Raw genomic sequence first — 18,623 nt, 5'->3', positions numbered from 1 at the left:
AATCTTAAAGGCCATGAGAGAAAAAAAGGAAATTACTTATAGGAGAAAACCAATTCAGATCTCAACTGATTTCTCAACCCAGACCCTCAAAACTAGGAGGTCATGGAACAACATATTTCAAGCTCTGAAAGAAAATGAATGCCAACCAAGAATTTTATATCCAGCAAAATTAAGTTTCAAATTTGAAAATAAAATAAAAAGCATCCATGATAAACAAAAAAGAATTCACATTTAGAAAGCCAGAACTACAGAACATTCTCAACAAAATATTCCATGAGGACAAAGTAAAATTTAAAAAGTGAAAACCAGCAAAGGGAGGAACTAAAGGAATAATCAAAGGAGAAACTAAATCAAATTAAAAGTCAGAAATAAATCAAAAGACCAGGAACACAAGTCATATCTCAGTAATAACCTTGAATGTTAATGGCCTAACTTCATCAATCAAAAGAAACAGACTTGCAGATTGGATTAAAAACCTAGACCCAACAATATGCTTTCTCTAAGAGATTCACCTCATAGACAAAGACTTTCACAGACTGAAGGCGAAAGGATGGGAAAAAAACATATCACTCATATAGATTGCATTTATACAAGCAAGGGTTTCCATCCTCATAACAGATAAAGTGGACTTCAAGCCAAAGTTAATCAGAAGGGTCAAAGAGGATCACTTCATTCTATCGAAAGGAGCTGTACAGCAGCAAGACATAATGATTGTAAATAATTATGCTCTAAACAATGGATCATCGATATACATCAAACAAACCCTTCTCAATTCCAAGAATCAAATAGACCACAACACAATAATACTGGGTGACTTTAACACACCTCTCTCACTACTGGACAGATCACCTAAACAAAAGCTAAATAAAGAAATTGTAGAACTAAATAATACAATCAATAATTTAGACTTAACAGACATATATAGAATATTTCATCCATCAATGAGCGAATACACTTTTTTCTCGGCAGCACATGGATCCTTCTCTAAAATAGACCATATCTTATGCCATAAAGCATTTTTAGTAAATACAAAACAATGAGATAATACCCTGTATTCTATCAGACCATAATGAACTGAAATTAGAAATCAATGATAAAATAAAAAATAGAAGATACTCTAATAATTGGAGACTAAATAATACACTATTGAATGACAAATGGATAGTAGAAGAAATCAAGGATGAACTGAAAAAATACTTAGGGGCAAATGAGCATTGGTCAAATGTTTTCTCTGATATGCAGATGCTAATTCACAATAAGGGGGGGTACAGAGAAGAACAGAGTTACTTTACATTAGGTAGAGGTGAGTGAAGGGAGGGGAAGGAGTATGGGGGCAGGAAGATGGTAGAGTGAAACAGACATTATTACCTCATGTACATGTATGACTGCATGACTGATGTGATCCTGCAATATGTATAATCAGAAAAATGAGAGATTACACTCCATTTATGTATCATCTATCAAAATGTATAAATGCATTCTACTGTCATGTACAAATTAGAACAAATAAAAAATCAATTAAAAAAGAAAAAGAAAATTTTTGAACTAAATATTGGTAAATTTATTAAATGATGCATATGAAATTTTTTATTTGTTCTTTTTAGTTATACAGGACAATAAAGTCTATTCTGATAAAATTACACATTCATAGAATATATCTTACTCTAATTAGGGTCCCAGTCTTGTGGATGTACATGATGGTAGGATTCACAGTGGAGTATTCATATATGTAGCAAAGTTATGTCAGATTCATTCTACTGTTTTCCTATCCCTCTACCTTCTTTTCATTCCCTTTTGTCTAATCCACTGAACGTCTATTCTTCCCCCAACACCCATTATTGTGGGTTAGCTTCCACATATCAGACAAAACATTCAACCTATGGTTTTGGGTGATTGGCTTATTTCACATAGCATGATAGTCTCCAGGTCCATCCATTTACTTGAAAATGTCAAAAAGCCATTCTTCCTTGTGTCTGAGTAATACTCCATTGAGTATGTATACCAAATTTTCTTTATCTATTCATCTGATGAAGGGCACCTAGGTTGGTTCCATAGCTTAGCTATTGTGAATTGTGAAGCTGCTATAAACATTGAGATTACTGTGGTACAGTAGCATGCTGATTTTAAACCCTGTGAATATATACCGAGAAGGGGGATAACTGGGTCAAATGGTGGTTCCATTCCTAGTTGTTGTTTTTTTTTTTTTTTTTAAGAATCTCAATACTGCTTTCCATAGTGGTTGCACTAATTTGCAGCCACACCAACAATGTATGAGTGACCCTTTTCCCCACATCCTTGCCAACATTTATTGTTACTTGTATTCTTGATAATTATCGTTCTGACCAGAATGAGATGGAATTTCAGTGTAGTTTTAATTTGCAATTCTCTAATTGTTAGAAATGTTGAACATTTTTTCATACATTTGTTGACTATTCACGTTTCTTCTTTTGAGAAGTGTTGGTTCAGTTCCTTTGCCCATTCATTGATTGGGTTATTTGTCTATTTGGTGTTAAGCTTTTTGAGGTCTTTGTACATCCTGGAAATCAATGCTCTATCTGAGGTGCAGGTGGCAAAGATTTTCTTCCATTCTTTAGGCACTCTCTTCACATTTGTGATTGTTTCCTTTGCTATGAAGAAGCTTTTCAGTTTGATGCCATCCCATTTATTGATTTTTGAGTTTACTTCTTGGGCTTTAGGAGTCTTACTAAAGAGAGTTCCTAAGCTGACAGGTTGGAGTATTGGGCCTACATTCTCTTCATTTACTGCACTTCTAGGCGCAGTGTTTCCAGTCTGATTCCTAGGTTTTTGATCAATGTTGAGTTTTTTGCAGGGTGAGAGATAGGGGTTAAATTTAATTCTACTACATATGTATTTTCAGTTTTCCCAGCACCATTTATCAAAAAAGCTATCTTTTCTCCATGTATGTTTCTGGTGCCTTTGTCTAGTATGAGATAACTATATTTGTGTGGGTTTGACTCTGGGTCTTCTATTCTATTCCACTGGTCTTCATGTCTGTTTTGGTGCTAATACCATGCTGTTTTTATTATTATAACTCTGTAGTATAAGTTAAGGTCTGGTATTGTGGTGCCTCCTTCAGTTTTCTAAGGATTACTTTGGCTATTCTGGGCCTCTTATTTTTCCAAATGCATTTCATGACTGCTTTTTCTATTTCTGTAAGAACATCATTGAAATTTTAATGAAATTGCATTGAATCTGTATAGTACTTTCAGTAGTATGGCCATTTTGACAATATTAATTCTGCCTATCCAAGGACATGGGAGATCTTTCCTTCTTCTAAGTCTTCTTCAATTTCTTTCCTTAGTGTTCTGTAGTTTTCATTGTAGAGGTCTTTCACTTTTTGGTAGATTGATTCCCAAGATTTTTTGTTTTTGTTTCTCTTTTTGAAGATATCACGAATGGGATAGTTTTACTAATTTCTCTTTCAGCTCATTCATCATTGGTGTATAGGAACACAATTGATTTATGGGTTTTAATTTTGCATCCTGTTACTTTGCTGAATTCATTTATGAGGTCTAGCAGTTTTCTGATGGAGTTTTTTAGGTCTTCTAAATATAGGATCATGTCATTGGCAAATGAAGATAGTTTGAGCTCTTCTTTTCTTATTCATATCCCTTTAATTTCTTTCTTTTGCCTAATTGCTCTAGCAAGAGTTTCAAGGACTATGTTGAGTAGAAGTAGTGAAAAGGGGCATCCTGTCTTGTTCCAGTTTCTAGAGAGAATGCTTTCAGTTTTTTCCTGTTTTGGATTATGTTGGTGTTGGGTTTGTCCTATATCGATTTTACAATGTTGAGTCATGTTTCTACTGTCCTTAGTTTTTCTAGTATTTTAAATATGAATGGATGATGTGTTTTGACAAACGCTTGTTCTGTGTCTATTGGGATAATTCTCTTATTCTTGTCTTTAAATCTATTTAATCAGTTAATTAATTTATTGATTTCCATATATTGAACCAACCTTACATCCCTGGGATGAAACCCACTTATCATCTTTTTAATGTGTTCTTGTATGCAATTTTGTCAGTATTTTATTAAAAATCTTTGCATCAAAAAAATTTTTTTTGCATCCATGTTCATCAGGGATGTTGGTCTGAAGTTTCCTTTCCTTGCTCTGTCTTTGTCTGCTTTTGGCATCAGGGTGATACTAGCTTCATAGAATGAGTTCAGAAGAGTTCCCTACTTTCCTGTTTCATGGAATAATTTGAGGAGGATTGGTATCAGTTCTTCTTTAAAGGTCTGGTAGAACTGGGCTGAGAATTCATCCTGTCTTGGGCTTTTCTTTGTTGGTAGGCTTTTGATGTCTTCTTCAATTTCATTGCTTTAAATTGATCTGTTTAAATTTTCTACATCTCCTTGGTCCAATTGGGCAGGTCATATGTCTGTAGGAATTTGTTAATGTCTTCAAGATTTTCTAGTTTATTGGAGTATAAATTTTCAAAATTATTTCTGATAATCCTCTGTATTTCAGTAGTGTCTACAGTGACATTTCCTTTTTCATAATGAATTTTAATAATTTGAAATTTTCTCTCTTTCTTTTGGTTACTTTGGCTAAGAGTTTGTCAATTTCCTTCATTTTTTGCAAAGAACCAACTTTTAATTTTGTTGATTTTTTGAAAATTTTCCTCAGCTTTATTCATTTTGGCTCTGATTTTAATTATTTCCTGTCTTCTACTGATTTTGGTGTTGATTTGTTCTTATTAAAGGGCCTTGTGATGTAATGTTAGATTATTTATTTGGTATCTTACTACTCTTTTAATGTATGTGCTCAATGCAATGAACTTTTCTCTTAGAAAGTGTCCCTTAGATTTTGATATGTTGTATCACTATTCTCATTTGCTTCTAAGTACTTTTTTATTTCACCCCTAATTTCTTCTGCTATCCATTCCTCATTCAATAGTGGATTATTTAGTCTCCAGTTGTTAAAGTCATTTCCATTTTTATCTTATTGCTGATTTCTAATTTCATTTGATTATGATCTGATAGAATACAAGGTATTTTCTCTATATTTTTATATCTACTAAGAGTTGCTTTGTGGTCTAAGAAATGGACTATTTTAGAAAATGTTCCATATGTTGCTGAGAAGAAAGTGTACTCAATTGCTGATGCATGAAATTTTCTATATATGCCTGTTAAGTCCAATTATTAATTGTATTTTTTAGTTCTATAACTTCTTTATTTATTGTTTGGAAGATCTATCTAGTGATGAGAGAGGCTTGTTAAAGTTGCGCAGCATTACTGTGCTGTAATTTGATTGTTAATATTGAGAAAGATTTGTCTGATATACATAGATGCTCCATTGTTTGTGGCATAAATATTTACAATCATTATTTCTTGTTTCTGTATTATTCCCTTAAGCAGTATGATATTACCTTCTTTTTCTCTTCTGATAAATATTGTCTTGAAGTCCACTTTATTTAATATGAGAACAGCAACTTTTGCTTGTTTATGAGATCCATGCAAATGATAGGTTCTTTTCCCCATCCTTTCATCTTCAGTCCATGGGTGTCTTTGCCTATGAGGTGAGTCTCTTGGAGACATCAGTAAAAGACTCGTATTGTTGGGTCTTGTTTTTCAGTCCAATCTGCCAGTCTGTCTTTCGTTTAATGAGTTTAGATCATTTACATTCAACATTATTATTGAGAGTTTAATTTTTTACCTGTCATTTTGATTTATATCTAGTTTTTAATTTGAATTCATTTCTCCTTTGATTGACTATTCTTCTAATGTAGTTCCTCCCTCTGCTGGTTTTCATTTTTATTTTTCATTTCTTCTTCATGAAATATTTTATTAAGTATATTTTACTTTTGTTTACTGTGGAATAATTTTATTTCATTTTCATTTCTGAAGTTTACTTTTGTTGGGTATAGTATTCTTGGTTGGCATCCATTTTCTTTCAGAAGTTGGTATATAATATTCCAAGACCTCCTTTTAGGGTAAGGGTTGAAAAATTCTTTGAGAGCTAGATTGGTTTATCTGTAAACATGACCAGTTATTTTTCTCTAGCAGCTTTTAAAATTCTATCCTTTTTCTGTATGGTAGGCATTTTCATAATAATGCTTCTTGGAGTGGATCTGTTGTGAGTTTTGTATCTTTTGAGTCCTATAGGCCTCCTGTATTTGAACTTCCATTATATTGTTAAAGTTTGGAAATTTTTCTGATACTATTTCATTGAAAATATTATGCATTCCTTTAGTTTGTATTTCAGAGCCTTCCTCTCTCCCAGTGAATCTTAAATTTGGTCTTTTAATGTTATCCCATATTTCTTGAATATTCTGTTCATGGTCTCTTAACATCTATTCTCTGTGGTCAACTTTATTTTCAAGATTATATACTTTGTTTCTGAGACCTGAAAAATCTATCTTCAAAGTGGCCTAGTCTATTGGTGATGCTTTCCAGTGACTATTTAATTTTTTGATTCCTGAATTTCAAGGATTTCTGATTGGTTCTTTTTCAGAATCTCTATTTCTTTATTGAAGTGATATTTCACTTCTTGTATTTTCTGTCTTATTTCACTCCTTACATCATCTTTTACCTCATAGATCAGTTTACAAACTTTCTAAATTCCTTCTCTGACACTTCCTCCACTGTGGTGTCAATGGAGTCTGTTATTGAGGCTATTTGGGTTGTTTGGGAAGGTTTGTTATCTGGATTTTTCATTTTGCTTTTGTGTCTACCCTTCTATCAGTATGGATCTGAAGCAACAGAGTTTCTACCCAAGGAACTTATAGTATCCCTGAAGGTTTCCAGTACCTCACAGTTAAGGGAGAGACAAATAACAACAACCACCAATACAAACAATATACAGCATTAAACTAAATACTTAGTTCCTACTATGACATCTACAATGTTAATTGACACAATAAATGGAAATGATATGATCAGCAATTACCATCAGCAAAAACAGCAAGCTTGTAAGAGTTTCCAATATCAAAAGGTGAACATGTAGAATGCAGAAGATATGGGACGTGATGTTTATGAGGGAGGAGGAGAGAAAATAGAAGTAAAAAATAAAGGATGAATGAAACAGAAAATAGTAGAATTTGTTAGCAAAAGAATCAAGATGAATAGACAAATGAAAAACAATACAAAACAAAATAAAAATATACTAACCCTAAACCCTAGCCCTCAAAAAACAGAGCCATGAAAAATAACTATCTTCAAAAAATTCTAGAAATAAGAAAAAAAGCAACAAATATGTATATATATAAATGTCCATGAACCATTCAGTACACACACACACACACACACACACATCCAAAAAAAAAAAAAAAAAAAAAAATTAAAAGAAAGAAAAAGGAAACGAGAAAAAACTGGGTTCTTGATGAAAAACATTAAAAAATCATTTCCATTGCAGTGGTCAAAAATTGTTGATGAGAATATATGTTTATTGTGTTTCTGTTTCTTCTAGAGGTATGTACTGCACAGAACAGTAGTGGCTACAGATTATCAAATCCTTCCTCTCTGCATTGCTCATCAAGTTGCCCCTTAGAGTTCAGAAATTCTCAGCTTCCCTTCTTAGCAATATATAATGGGGTAGGTTGGAGAGTGTTGTCTGCTCCAGTCTCATGGTGGGGTCTCTACAGAGTTCTGTGAGAGGAGTTCCCATAGGTGGAGCTTCTGAAGGCAGAGCTTAGGTCTAGTTAGGCCCAGGTGATTTTTTGAGTGGTTATTGGTCTGAGGATCTTAAATCAGTGTACCTCCAGGGCCCTGCCACTGTCTTTCCATAATGGGAGATTTCACCCTAGGAGTCTCCCCTTGGTTCCACTTGTGAGGTGGAGGAGTCAATTCCTTGCCCCTCTGCCATCCATGGACCCTGCCCTTCCTGGCCTCCCAGGTCTTGCTCCAAGCATAATCATACCCACCCACCTGTTTGAATTCCCAACCTGCCCCAGCTGGTCCTGTGGGCCATCAGACTTAAAGATGGGGATGCCCTGGGTAAAACACTCTCCATGCCTGATTTTACCCTGGTCTCTTAGGCACAGTCTAGTTTGTGGGGCTACAAACTAGGGTTAGGATTAGGGTTAGGGTTAGGGTTAGGGTTACAAGGTCTGTTTTTTGGAACCAGCTCAGATTTCCCAGCTTCTAGTCCCCATAGTCACTGGCCAAGACAGCATGGTGGCTCCTGCCTCGGTTCTCAGCAGACAACTGGGAAATATGAGGCATATTTCCCACATGAGGATACTGTGCAATATAGCCTCTGGATCAGTCCAGCAGTGTCCTTGATCTCAGATTTCTCTTTTCCAAGATACCCTACAGTGACACCTGAAATACAGCGTCCCTTAATCCCCCTCCCAACTTTGTCTGTGGTAGGTCAGCTCTAGCACCTGCCACCACCAGTGGTGAACTTTTTTCTTTATTTTGTCATTGCCAACTTCCTGAGTCCCCAAGCTGCTCTGGGTGACCAGTATGAAATCCCAGTGAATTTCCTCTTTCACCCACCCCACTGATAAGCTGTTTATCAGCTATTGTGGTCTCACACTACAGAGTAGCTTAGAAAGCAACCTCCTCTACTCAGCCATTTTCCTCTCTTGAGAGTTTCCTTTTAGATCTTCAAGCTTACTTATTTTTCTTCTGCAATATCTGATCTATTGTTAATGCCATCCTATGTATTTTTCATCTTAGGTTCTGTCCTTTTCATTTCAAAAAGTTTGATTTGGGTATTTTTCTAAAACTTCTATGCCTTTAATTATTTTTTAATATATTGAATACAGTTCTTATAACTTAATATCCTTATTTTCAAATTCTAAAGTATATGTCACTTCTGAGTTGGTTAGAGTTGATTGATTATTCTCCTCATATGAAGAAGAATGTTAATATTTTCCTGCTTCTGCACATAGCCTGGTAATCTTTGACTAAATGTTAGACATCTTGTTTTTTGGCTTTGCTTGGTGCTAGGTATTTTCATATCCCTATACTCTTGAGCTTTGTGCTAGGATACAGTAAATTACTAGGAAACAAACAGACCTTTTCAATACTGCTTTTATGATTTATTAGTCAGGTATAAGTAATGTACAGGCTAAGGTTAGTTATGCCAGTACTATTTCATTAATCTATTCAGTGTCTCCTAGATTGGGTTTTAAAGTCTGACCACTGAGAACAGTAACTATGCCTGGTGTTGCATGAATGCTAGGCACTGCTCTCTTTCATTCCTTCAGAGGACTATTTCCCAGCCTTGGACCATTTTCTTACATGCATGTACTGATCAGTACTATGCTACATCCTTGTGGATCCATTTTTCAGAGGAACTCTGTAGTCTTCTCTCTGTGAAGTTTTCTCCTCTCTGGTACTCTGTCCTGCAGTCTCTCACCCTCTTGGTGTAACTCAAGGAATCCAACAGGTTCTGCCTGGAGTACTCCCTGCCCACTGCACTGAGGGCAGAAAACTCTCAAGGAAGCAAGTTGGGAACATTTAGGAATCAATTCATTGGTTTCCTATCTCTGAGTAATCACTGTCTTTTGTTGCCTGAATTCCACAGCCTTGAAAAATATTGTTTCATACATGTTACCAGGGTGTTTTTGGTTGTTCCAGGTGAGAGGGTATATTTTGACCCTCTTGTTCTATCTTGGTCACTGGGATCATGTTTTAAGTGTGAGTGTAAACCCAACCCATGATGCTCCATTTTTGCTGGAAACAAGTTTATTTTTGTTGTTGTCATGTCATTGCTATTTGATAGTCTCATCTTGCAGATGAACTTATAAGTTGTTTCCAGTTTGGAGTTATTGTAAATGCAACTGCTATGGACCTTGTTATGCATGTTTTGGTGAATCTTTATGGTTTAGTATAAGGTAGTCCCAAAAAGTTCATGTGTGAGACAATTCAAGAAAATTTAAAGGTGAAATGATTGGCTTATGAGAACTTTAAACTAATCGGTGCATTAATTCACTTGAATGGATTAACCGGGTGTTAGCTGTAGGCAGGTAGGGTCTGGCTGGAAGAGGTGGGTTACTGGGGGCATGCCCTTGGGGTTTATACTTTGTTCACTGATGAACACAGCAGTCCCTCTTGCTTCCTGGCACCATGTCCTTAGCCACTTTTCTCCTCCACACCCATCCACCATGACATTCTGCCTCACCTGTGGCCCAAAGCAACGGCATGGGCTGTCTTAACGACTGATACCTCTGAAACCATGAGTCCCAAATAAACTCTACTCCTCTAATTGTTCTTGTTAGATCTTTTGATCACAGCGATTACAAAGCTGACTAAAACATGAATCTATGCCTTCCTCCTTTATGGAGAAGGAGGGTCGGGTAAGTACCCAGAGTAGAAAAGCCAGGCTGCAGAATAAGGAGTGCTCCTCAGGATGACAGGCTACCTTGTTTTTCAAAGTGGTTTACAATTTTAAACTCCCACCTGCAATGTATGAAAGTTCCTATGGCTCCTTATCCTCGTCACACTTAGTACTATTTCTCATTTTATCCATTCTGGTGGTGTTACATTGAGACTTTAACTCGTATTTACCTAAAGACTAATGATCTACTGAACACATATTCCTGTGTCTATTGGCCACTTGGATATCCCTTCACATGAACAGTCTACTCTCAAGTCTTTTCTCTATTTTATATTGGATCGATTCACTTTTTGTTAGTGATCTGGAGGGGTTTTTTATATATTCTGAATACAGATCCCTTATCAAATATATTATCGTTATCTTTACTGTGTCTGTGGTTTTATCTTTTTACTCTTTTTAATGTGTGTCTCAATTTTTAAAAATCCTCAATTCTTTTATGGTTAGAGCTTTGTGTGTCTTCTGAAAGAAGTTTTTATCTACCTCAAATCACGAGGATATTCTGATATTTTTCTTCAAGAAGCATTTATTGGTTTTCCTTTTCTTGAGTACAGCAGCAATAATGACAAGCTTTGTGTAACCTAAAACGTCTTTTTGCTCTTCTGCAGGCTTTCTGTTCAATATCCAACTGCGAGACACTGTCAAGAGGCAATTTAAAGTCACTGGTTGCACATCCTACCGCGCTAATCATGGCTGTGACCCATCACGAGGGCCCCTGCTATTTGCGTTGTGACCTGCTTATCAGTTAGCAAAACAAATATTTTACTTCACCCTTACTTCATTCTGTAGTGTCTCTGTTCTCTATGTTTGAAAGCTTCTATAAATACATGCTGAAGAGCAGTTCCCTTTGGCTAGTGGCCCTGGCAGTATTTATTTCCTTCTAGTTTCCAACATTTTCTACATTTTCTATAGTAAGCATGCACATTTATAATTTTTGAAAAGTAAACTTAAAAGCTGAGCAGTTGTGATTAAAATGTATGCATTTCTATTTGCAGTAGCTAAAGAAACAATGTTTCATAACTCTTTTCTGTACAGAGTGTTTTGGCCACACACATTATGACTTTTAAAGCAACTTAGTGTCTGTAGGACAGGCAGTCCAAAAGTTTCATTAATTTAAAAGCTTTCTACCATCTACATATTTTCCCTAACTAATTTCCTATGATTTTTATTAAAGTCTTGGCCAAGTTTGTTTGTTTGTTTTTCTATGCTCTTGGTCTCACTTTATCCACAAATGAAGCCATGAAAAGTTTTGAAAATATAATCATCTCCCAAGTGTCATTAATTAATCACCAAGAATGGAGCTGAGCAATCCGTTGTGATACTATTCATATGACAGGAGTAAGGGGAGGACTTATGGATGGAAACATCTGGAAAGAACTACTTACACTCTGTACCAGGGTCCTCTTTGCCTGCATTATTGTGGGACAGTTTTACAGAGCTGTATCTAGTCACCTGAGCAGCATTGAGAAATGCATAGTTTACTTGACAGCATTTGCAAATGATATCTTTTCCTCAGAGTCACTTACACTATGGAAATGCTCCATATGCTAAGGCTGGGCACACCATTGTGATGGGGAAGAGAAGAGTTGTCTTTTAGTAGCTACTTTTCATATACATACTAAACTACGATATGCATAAATTAAGAATGCTGTCCCTTAAGAAGTTCCATAAATGATATTCTAATCTTTCCATTGCTCTCTGCTAAAGATTGGGAGTAGATTTTATCACAAAACAATGGGTCAGCAAGAATTCAACTATGATACATCTAAGTAATGAAAACAATTAACAATCATAAATCTTACGCTAATGAAAAATATATACTTGCCCCCAATTCCTTTGTGTTTCCTAAAGTCCCAGGAGGAAAATATTTCCAACTCCAAATTCCCAAATATATATAATTCCAGTTAACTTATTTCTGTCCTGACTGGAAAGCAGGGGCTGGTTTGTTAAAAAAAAAAAAAAACTCCTGTTTTTACAAATAAAGTTTTATTGACACACAGTCATGCTCATTCATTTGCATATTGTTTCTGGTGGCCTTTGAGCTACAAAAGCAGAGTTGAGTAATTGTGACAGACATTATAGCCCAGAAATCCTAAAATATTAAATAGCTCTTTATGGAAAAAGCATTGCCTAATTTCTAATTTCTCATCTTGTTAGAATAAATTGATGCTACTACTGCCAGCAGTGCTTCTGCTGCCAGGATGACAGCTACAGTCGTACAAAGTTCCAAAAATATTGAAAAGAAATCCACCACCCAAGAAGGGATTGAATGCTTTCTTCTCCTGGATAAATGGCAATGACCTTGGCAGCCAAAATGCATATATTTATTATATTCAACACCTGTTCTAAAATGTATGTCCTCCATATAAAGAGATCTATAAATGATTTTGAAAAAAAAAATTTCAAACTCTTCCACTGAAAAGTTTTTAATAATATTTTGACAAGAAGGTGCTACATAACAAAATGTGATACTTTTTGCTCAGTTTTTTAATTCAACATTCTAAATAACTAAAACCTTTTTTACCATTTCTCAGAACACTTTAAGAAGGTTGAAGGGAACTTTTGCTCTAGCTATATCATCCAGGTCAACTTGGAAGAATAAGAGAGGCAGCAAAATATATTGATCACTTATAAAATTTTTTTAGCTAAAAGAGTCTATTTGAGTGACAACAAATAAAAGAATGTTGGTACAAGGAGTCACTTATTAACAATCACAATAATTCCAAACATGAATAAATAATATAACTTAATAATAAAAACAGACAGTGGTCCTTTTTGATTATTGAAATTATGAATGGAGATGAGGCGATGGAGTGAGGGTGATATAAATTTCCAAGCAAATCTAGCAAATGCTGCTTAGACCTTGGCTAGGTTTTCCATTCATTTGGTCAGTTAGTCTTTAAACAAGTATTTTATTGAGCACCTACAACATGCCAGTCTCTATTCCAGGACTGGGATTATGGCAATGAATGAGACCAGTAAGATTCTACCTTCACAGAGCCAATTCCTAGTGGGGGATACAAAACAATAGAGGACTATTCCTGGAAGAACAGAGCCAGAACATAATCCATTGACCTAAAAGAATTAGAATAAACACCAAGAACACCAAGAACTGCTCTGGGAAGGGTCATGTCTAGCCAAACCAGAACATGTGGTCCCTTCCTTTGAGTCCTATCTCCCCTGGAGTTCCCCTATGAAAGGACACAGGCACCTCATTTCTGCTTAGATATGAATGGCTGCTCTCCTCTCAGAAATCTGGATTTCCTCACAGGTAGATCAAGGAGATTGGGGGACATCCTCTGAGTCCTATCATCATCTATTTCTAAGGAAACATTGGTCACACAGCTGCTGGGTCATGGGACATCATCAGGTGTTGAGCCTCGGTGGAGAGCTCACTCACTGTGCAGCACACACAGCCTGAGGGGACGCATGCCTAGTACTCTCCATCTGCCCCGCCCCCAGGGCTCTGCCCACCCTTCTCCACCCAGCCCTGTGACCAGGAGGCTGGCCTTTGGGGACTGCAGCAGAGGTTTCTTTTCTCTGTCTTCTGATCAGATATGGCCAGAGTCACCAGCACAGGAGGAGATGGGGTAAGAGGAAGGAGGAGGCCAGCTCCCTCCCTGCCGGGCCACCAGTGGCAGGGGCTCTGTGCCTCTACCAAAGATCATGGCTCCCAGTTAGGGCCTCTCACATAGTCACAGCTCTCTCCAATCTTCCCATGCCCTTGGCCTCGAAGGTGCTGCTGGAAGAGTAAAAGCTCCCACATCCCTCGGTGATTCTATCCCAGCCCTTCCAGTGTCTTCCACCTGCTCTCACTCTCCTCTCCTTAACTGTCCCTTCTAGGAACAAGGAGCAAAGTTGGCACTGCCCTCTGGTCAGAGACTGATTCTGGGCACCAGCTCTGAGTTTAAGCTCCAGGGATTTAGAAAGGATGGGAGGATTGGTGAATATTTTGGAAATGGTGCTTCTTCTTAGAACCAGCAGTGACTCACCTCCAAATAGAACAAAACTCAGGAAGGTAACCGAGTGACTCCAGGGCTTCTGACAGAGGAAAAAGGACTCAGGATGGCCATGACCTACCTTCCTGTGTTCAGTGGAGTGCTGTGGGCAGACGAGCTGGAGTCCAAGCAGCAGAAGGGAACCCAGGGCACTGGGAAGGAGAAAACAGCAACAGGCAGGGCTGTGAGAATGCAGTTGGCAGCAGCCCCTGGAGCGAGGCAGCATCCCTGTCTCATCATTGCAAGGGAGAGGACAGTCCAGTCAGGGTCTTGGGACTGACCCTGTGAAGACGCAAAGGACCTGCCCACACCAGGGGAGGCAGCCTGGTGCTGTGGCACGGCTGTGGCATGGGCAGGCTAGGATCAAAGCCCAGCCTACCACTCTGCAGCAGGGCTTTTTTTTACATCCATGTGTTTAGTCTCTTGTAAAATGGGGATAACCACAGAAGCCAGCTCAGAAGCATGGAGGAGGACTGGACAAGGCAGTCACCATGCCTGACACAGAGCACATGCTACTGAGGGGCAGTGAGATCAGCCTCTGAGTGGGGGTCCTGGTCCCCACCAGGGAAGCTCCTCTTCTCACAGCCCAGGCTTCCCTTGGAGCCTGTCCTTTGCCCGCCGTTAGCCCTTTGTTGTTACACGTGTTCTCCATGGATGGGATTAGCTGTGTTAAGCCCCACTGTCACCAGCCCTAGTTAGGACTTAAGAAAGGTGTAGAAGTAGGAGCTGGCTGGCGCCATGATAGCAGTCTGCTGGAAAGAGTGTGACGCTTTGGATTACACATTGAGGCTACCACTTCATGCCACCACTCCCAGTTGGGTGCTCCTGGGTAAGTTAGTATCGCTAAGCCTTAAACAGTCTCATCTTCAGTGAGGGTCACTGAATGTGGCAGAAGTGAAAACACCCAGCATAGGTAATAAGTCAGAAGACAGATAAGTGTTGCCGATGAATTTAAATGCCCAGAGTCTTTTGACTTCAAATCATCAAGAACATTATTTTAAGAATCCCTGAAAAGCGGCCTAATTTGAACAGTTTCTAGGGCTTAACCCTGAGGACAATTAAGTTAAATGTATCACAGTCATTCCCCAACCTTTCTGAGGTCTCTGACAGCTGAGAGATGTGGAATACCACCCTGTCCTCTGGGGCTGCAGGTGAGGAAAACCCACCTGAGTCTTGAAGTTAAGGCCTGTGGAGTCAGATGAGGCTTCCACCCACCTCTAGAATCCAAAATTGCCACCCAACCCCACTTTGTATGTAAATGAGTTGAGACCCCAGGAGAACACACAAGATGGACGCAGATAGATTGATTAGACCGCAGGGCCTGTGATGAGAAACAGGAATGGACAGTACGATACCAAGATGCCAAATGCATCCTTCCTGCTCTTAGAGAAGACCAAAGGTACTAAGTATGTGTATTTTCCAAAGAGAGGGGCTGACTATCTATTCAAGACCTACAAAGGTGGTGTCCCCATTCAAAGCTGCAGCCCCTTACCCACCTCCCGCCTGTAGGCACAAGAAGGATGGAGAGGGAGAGAAGTTAGCTGGGTGTAGGGAGATAAATAAATAAATATATATATATATTTATTTATCTCTATATATTTGGTACCAGGGATTGAACCCAGGGTGCTTAGCTATCAAGCCACATGGGTATGGATATGTTTGAAGAGACATGCAGGAGTGCTGAGCTCAGCCCTGCCACTACCGTAGAGTGAAGAAAAAGTCGGAGCTACCTCCCAAGCTGGGGGGCAGGGGTGGGCAAGCATTCAGAGAGCTGGATCTGAACCCCCTGGCATTTGGGAGTAAAAGTGTTGGTGCCAGACCGCCCCCCCCCCCACTTTAAAAATATAGGTCATTGTGTGGCTGGAGCATCAGGGACAGCAGAGTGGAGAGAGGAGAGCGGGTAAGAAGGGCAGCCTCTAGCGCCTGGAGGGCGGAGCTTTCTGTAGGGCACCCCGGGAAGATGCTAGGCCTAGCTTACCCAGAAAGGACCGCTGAGGAAGAGTGCTTACCAGGGTGAAGGGACCCCCTAAAAAGTGGGAGATGCCTGTGGAGTACAGGGACGGAGGACGGGATGGGTCTAAAGGGATCAGCCAGCCCTCACACAGCTGGCCCCAGAGGATGTTGTAGCAGGAATCCCTAGTGAGGGGGAGGGTCTCCAAAGGACAGGCAAAAGTGCCTGTGAGAGGAGAATCTGGAACTTAAAGGCAACTGCCCTCCGAGGACAGCAGCACCGTATCACAAGGGACAACAATCCCACAGGTATTGTCTCTGCTCAGTTGCCCCTCCTCTCCTCTGCTCTGCTCCATCCTGGAGGAATCAACATGGCAGGGGGACTGGGCGGGGTGGGCGGTGCAGTGTGAAGGGCCCCCTTCCCCACTACAGGCTAGACCAGGTCCAGCTCAGAGAAGGAAAGCTTTAAGTTGAATGAGAGACCAAAATACTTATATCTGACTAGATTTCCTTTTTAATGTATACCATTATATTTATATACAACACCCTTCTAGTCAAGGGATCCATTTGCAAAAATATAATGTGCAATTAGTGGTGGAAGAATCGAGACTATTAATAACTTGCTGAGGCTCTCCACCAGTGCTGTCCAATAGAACTTTCTTTGATGAGGCAAACCTCCCCCTCTCCTGTCCAATGCACAGATACACAGAGCTATGCAGTTCAGGACACAGAAAGCTAATGGTGCAGGTCTAGACGGTCCTATCAGCAATGTCCTGGATTAATTCAAAAATTATTTACTAAAAGGATAATTATTCAACCAATTTTGAACTTTTTAATACTTGAAAATGATACCATTCATTAAGCCTGCAATGGATCAGAAAAGCTGCCCAAGATATCCTCCAGGGATAGGGCAGGGGCTTCTAAGAGATTGGAATTCTTAGTGGTGGGGAAAAGTAAGGTTATTTTTTAGCTGTAACCATATTAGATCCAGTTTGTCCCCTAAGCCAAGAACATGTGCATCACAACTTGGGAATACACACTTCTAAGTAGCAAGACCTTGGGCAAATTACTTTCCATGCCTCAGTTTCCTTATCTATGAAACAGGAGTGTAATATAACCTGTCCTGCCGACCTGAAGTGAGTTAATGTTTGAGCAAGTACGTTTTGAACCTGTGCCTATAAATCTGAATCATTTGTAACACATTCTGGCACTGTGTACTCATTTAAAAAGAAAACCAGATTGGTGTGGTTTCATTAAAAAAACAAACAGCAGCTCCATAAATGTGTTACACCTCAGCCCCTCTAAGCTCTTGGCACACCCTGTAGCCACATATTTGTAATGCGCTCAGGAGCAGCTTTGTATATCCACTGGCCCCACATTGCACCCATAGCATTCAGAAGAACTTGGGCAGGAGGAGTGAAAGATCCTCTAGGAGAGATTCCAGGTTACCCTCCATGTCAGAAGAACTGCGTTCCAAGCTGCCCGTCGACTCTACAGCTTCCCTCACCTCCTTCAGGTCTCTGCTCCAATGTCAGTCTCCATAAGGATTCCCTGTCCCTACATAAAACTCTCCCAGCACTCTTTCTTTGCCTCCATAGCACTTACTGTCTCCTATGTCATGTCTTCCCATATCTTTGTTTAAATTTCTCCCTCTACTCACTAACATGTAAGTGTGATGAGATTGGGGAGTTTATTTTGTCACACTACCTTATTTCCCAGCACCTAGCAGAGTGCCTGCCACCTAGAAAGAGCTTTGTGCACTGAGTGCACAACTGTGATCCCAGCAAGGCTGAGGTAAGAAAGGTTGTAAGTTTGAAGCCAGTCTTGGCAACTTAGTGAGACCCTGTCACTGAGGCTGGAGATCTGGAGATGTGGCTCAGCAGTAGAGAGCTTGCCTAGTATGTGCCAAACCCTGGGTTCAATATCAAGTACCAAAAAAAAAAAAAAAAAAAGGAGCATTAATTAATGATGCTTTACTATCCTGATGACATCAGAAACCTCAAGATAAGTGGAACTAGTGTGGATGAACATATTTCACAATTCCAAAGCAACTTCATCAGAATCTTTTAAAAGTTCTTTTATGAGGAATTTGTAAAATTCAGTTCTCTTTTTGCTCCTTTAGAATTTCTATGTGACCCCTCCTACCCACAACAATTCTAAGATTCCCCAGCAAAATGGTGCCCGTTGTCTGGGGGCTGAGGCAGGAGGATCATTAGTTCAAAGAGTCTCAGCAATGGCGAGGTGCTAAGCAACTCGGTGAGACCCTATCTCTAAATGAAATACAAAATAGGGTTAGGGATGTGGCTCAGTGGTCGAGTGCCCCTGAGTTCAATCTCCAGTACCAAAAAAAAAAAAAAAAAAAAAGGTGCCTCT

The 18,623-nt window shown here is 39.0% G+C and overlaps 1 protein-coding gene across 2 annotated transcripts in view; it reads right to left on the bottom strand.

Annotated features, from left to right (window-relative positions):
- THSD4 (thrombospondin type 1 domain containing 4) overlaps positions 1-18,623 on the bottom strand; it is a 590,989-nt gene that overhangs the window by 530,431 nt on the left and 41,935 nt on the right. For both annotated transcript variants that reach the window (XM_079122620.1, XM_079122621.1), the window contains exon 3: positions 14,383-14,452. In XM_079122620.1, coding sequence (XP_078978746.1) covers positions 14,383-14,452 — 70 coding nt within the window. The remainder of the gene's footprint in view (positions 1-14,382; positions 14,453-18,623) is intronic.

Source organism: Sciurus vulgaris, assembly GCF_902686455.1.
Source record: "Sciurus vulgaris genome assembly, chromosome: 2".
NCBI lineage: Eukaryota > Metazoa > Chordata > Mammalia > Rodentia > Sciuridae > Sciurus > Sciurus vulgaris.
The sequence above is the reverse complement of the archived record's forward strand: the minus strand, read 5'-3'. Positions and strand labels throughout refer to the sequence as shown.